Raw genomic sequence first — 3,448 nt, forward strand, 5'->3', positions numbered from 1 at the left:
CGTCTGGGAAGGCTGTTCTGGGAGCGCGGCCGGAGATGCTCTTAGACCGCATGAGTTAAGCATGACAAGGGTTCGGCTAGGTCTGATTTAACTTCTCAGAAGGAAACTTTTGAGCAGTTAAAGCTTTTCAAGGTGCAGTTATAGAGATGCTACAAGCGGTGGATATAGGTGAAAAGCTCGTCTCGTCCTAACGCCAAAGTTGTTAGGCATGGCCATGCCTGTTAGCTGCTGCCGCTCGCTTGCATCATGCATTATGTTTGTTGCGTGTTTTTATTCTTACTTTCAAGAAGAAGGGTTATAAGAAAACTTAAAATTAAAGAAAATGACCAGGAATATAAAAATGTTATGGAATTTAAAAAATGATTTGATTCAAAAAAATATTCGCAAATCCAGGAAAAGAGAAGGAGCGGAACGAGGCTCGGACAGAGAAGAGACCAAACCCTAGCCCCCGATCCATCGATCGATCGCCGCATCCCACCTCATGGCAATGGCACTGCGTAACCTTGTGACCAGGATGGGGACCCCGGCCGCCGCCGCTCTCCGGCCGCCGTCGGTATCCCGCGGGGCGCAGGCGGCGCGCTCTCGGCCCTTCTCCCGTCAGGTTCGTTCCCCGCTCCCTGTGCCCGCTCGGAGAATTCGCATCGCGTATGTGTCGATATGCTCCTCCAGTCAATCCGGATCGAGGTCTCTTGATTTTCGCGGCGCTCCTCGCCTGCCGCGTAAAATATGTGGAAACTTTTCTGAAACATACGAAAACAGAAGCATAATAAAGAAAACACGTTCGCTTTATAAATGATGCAGATCGGGATTGGGTCAGATTTATTTATCCTGCAGGTTAGGATAATATACTCCTTGAGAAAATGATTTAATATAAGATTTTGATTGATATATGGTGTGCTCCTTGAATGACTGCAGTCAATAGTTAATGCTGTTGGAAATTCTAATTAATAGATTCGATGATGAATTACTATGCAACACATGATATCTACAAGTCATAAATCTGTAAACTTGAATAAACAGAAGAACATAACGCATTGAAAATTACCCTCAGGTAGCACAGATTATCAGTGAACACCAGATTACGTAAGAATCGTCACACATCATTTTTTTTGTCCTTGCAAAAAGGAGCTAAAGGCTACCGATGAACAGTACACCCGCTGTACACTATATCATCCTTGAGTGCAAAAAGTAGGTGTTTCAAAACAAGGGAGGGAGGGAGAATATTTCCAACAGAAAAACAGGCATGTGCTCTCTCTTGTATTGTCCTTTTAACATGCATCCATATCTTTACGAGTGGCATCTTTAGAACTGAGTGGCAAGTCATGTTAGACCATGTTGTAGTTGATGTTGGTTCTTACTCGCTTGAATGCCTTTCTGAAGCAGTGAAGCATCTAGGTTAGTTTGTGAGATGAATGGGTACTTGGATAGGCTGACAAAGCTGCTATTAAAGATGTCAGAAAAGGTTAAATGTTGATTAATCCCCTTCTTCTGTCCACTGAGATACCATACCATTTGCTGTGCATTGTTGCAAAACAGTACCAAATCAGCAATACATAGGAAGGCAAATACTACTTGAGCTGGCATAGTATGGTTAATGATAAAAGCATCTTGGTAGTTTTTCAGAAAAATGGGTACTTGAATAGAGTCAATAGACTGACAAAGCTGCAATTATATAAAGATGTGAGATGCGGTCAAGTGGTGATCAGTGCATTTTTTTTTCTACCGACTTGGAAGCCTTCTGCATGATTGCAAATTCCAACACAACTGCGCCAATTCATACAATACATTGGATCATACACAAGGGATAAAGAATAGAATTAAAACAGATACAGGTTAAACTAAGTGTATTAGGTATAACAAGCATTTCATTCTTGTAGAATAAATAATTGGATTTTGATAAAGTTATTTTTGAAGGGAAAGAAGGTACTACCTTGGAGAATGTTTCTGCATCCTCCATTGGTTTTAGCATACTACTGTTGTTGATGTACTTGCGTGATATAAGCAGATTCAAGATAACATTATTCAATGATATATTTCGTGGGACTTGAGCAAATTCAAGACGACATTGCTTGCAACAATTTGTCATCATTTACACTGCACGTTGACACCCGAGCTTATATCGTGTTATTACTGAATTGTAGGTTGAACATGAGGATATTTCCAAGATACGTGCCAAAAAGAAGTATGAGTTCAGCCTGTTCCTCCTTGAACAGTCAGAAAAACAGCTGGAGTCTGCGAAGTATGCGACCATAATTTATTCGTCAGATGCTTTTGGCTACAATTAGTATTAGATGATTTGAACTGAGACCCTAATGCTATGGTTTCTGCACTCTTTTTGTTGAAGGGCCTGGACTCAGAGGTTTCAAAGGGCAGACAAGTACCTGGGTTGGACTCTCAAGGTGGTCATGCCTGCTTCTCTTGTGGCTGCGATAGCAGGGTCCAAGTAGGCGATCAAATGTCCATTCACTTTGTCTATAGCATGTTATGTAAGTCTCGGTTTGCGGCGGTTCGAATGTGATCACTATGATGATGATGATAACATTACCTGGTGAACGATGGGTCGGGCAGTTTTGTTAATGCAGCAGAACATATTATTGTCCTGAAAATGGTGAATCATATGAGACTTTGGTTAAAATCAGATTAGACAGACCCTCTTGTCTTGTGCACATGACATGGTCTATTGAAATTAGACCTTGTACGCATGACACGTGCTGCTTCGAATCATCTCAAAACATCAGTCTCACAAACATTCGCTCCAACGCCCCTCTAGCGGTTGACTGGCGTTGCTTCCAAATCTATTATTTTTCCTAAATGACCCTTTTAAGAACTTAAGCACCTCACTGCCCCCCTGAAAAACATATTCCAACGTCTGGCGTCTCCTGAAAAACTTTTTTTTAGGTGTAGTCCCCCTGATAACATTAGATAACAAGAGTTCTGGGATACACATAAGCCATCAGGCGGGTCTAAGAGCCAAATATATCGACCAATATTACTACGAAGAGATGAAAAACTTTTTGTGAAGCCAGAGGGAGAACTGCTTTTTTTTAGACAACCAGCGGGAGAACTACCGATAGGCCAGGTATGGGCGACCTCACCCAGGCCTCCACGGGCCAGGCCCATCCACGTGGCGGATGCAGTTTAAATTTGTTTTGTTATTTCTTTTCATTTTCCTTTTTCTCCCTTATATATTTCATTAAATGTTCGATATTATATATATATATCAAAAAATTATTAATTTACCGATTTTTTAAAACCGGATAAAAATATTAAAAAGTGCAAAAAAATTCATGTGACTAAGACAAATGTTCGTACATTTTAGAACAATCATTTAAATAGAAAAATACATACACATTTTTACATAATTTAAATTCTTTGCGCATTAAAATAAATGTTGATGTAATTCAAAGTGCTCACGCATTTTAAAACGTGTGATTTCTAAAATGATTCA

The 3,448-nt window shown here is 40.4% G+C and overlaps 1 protein-coding gene across 1 annotated transcript; it reads left to right on the forward strand.

Moving 5' to 3' along the window:
* The first annotated feature begins 388 nt into the window (after positions 1 to 388).
* LOC123089560 (uncharacterized) lies at positions 389 to 2,613 on the forward strand. The gene is made up of 3 exons (XM_044511208.1): positions 389 to 601; positions 2,142 to 2,239; positions 2,345 to 2,613. The coding sequence occupies exons 1-3, from the start codon at positions 482 to 484 to the stop codon at positions 2,445 to 2,447; spliced, it is 321 nt and encodes a 106-aa protein (XP_044367143.1). The 5' UTR covers positions 389 to 481; the 3' UTR covers positions 2,448 to 2,613.
* Positions 2,614 to 3,448: the final 835 nt, after the last annotated feature.

The sequence above is a fragment of the Triticum aestivum genome, chromosome 4B, assembly GCF_018294505.1.
Source record: "Triticum aestivum cultivar Chinese Spring chromosome 4B, IWGSC CS RefSeq v2.1, whole genome shotgun sequence".
Classification (NCBI taxonomy): Eukaryota; Viridiplantae; Streptophyta; class Magnoliopsida; order Poales; family Poaceae; genus Triticum; species Triticum aestivum.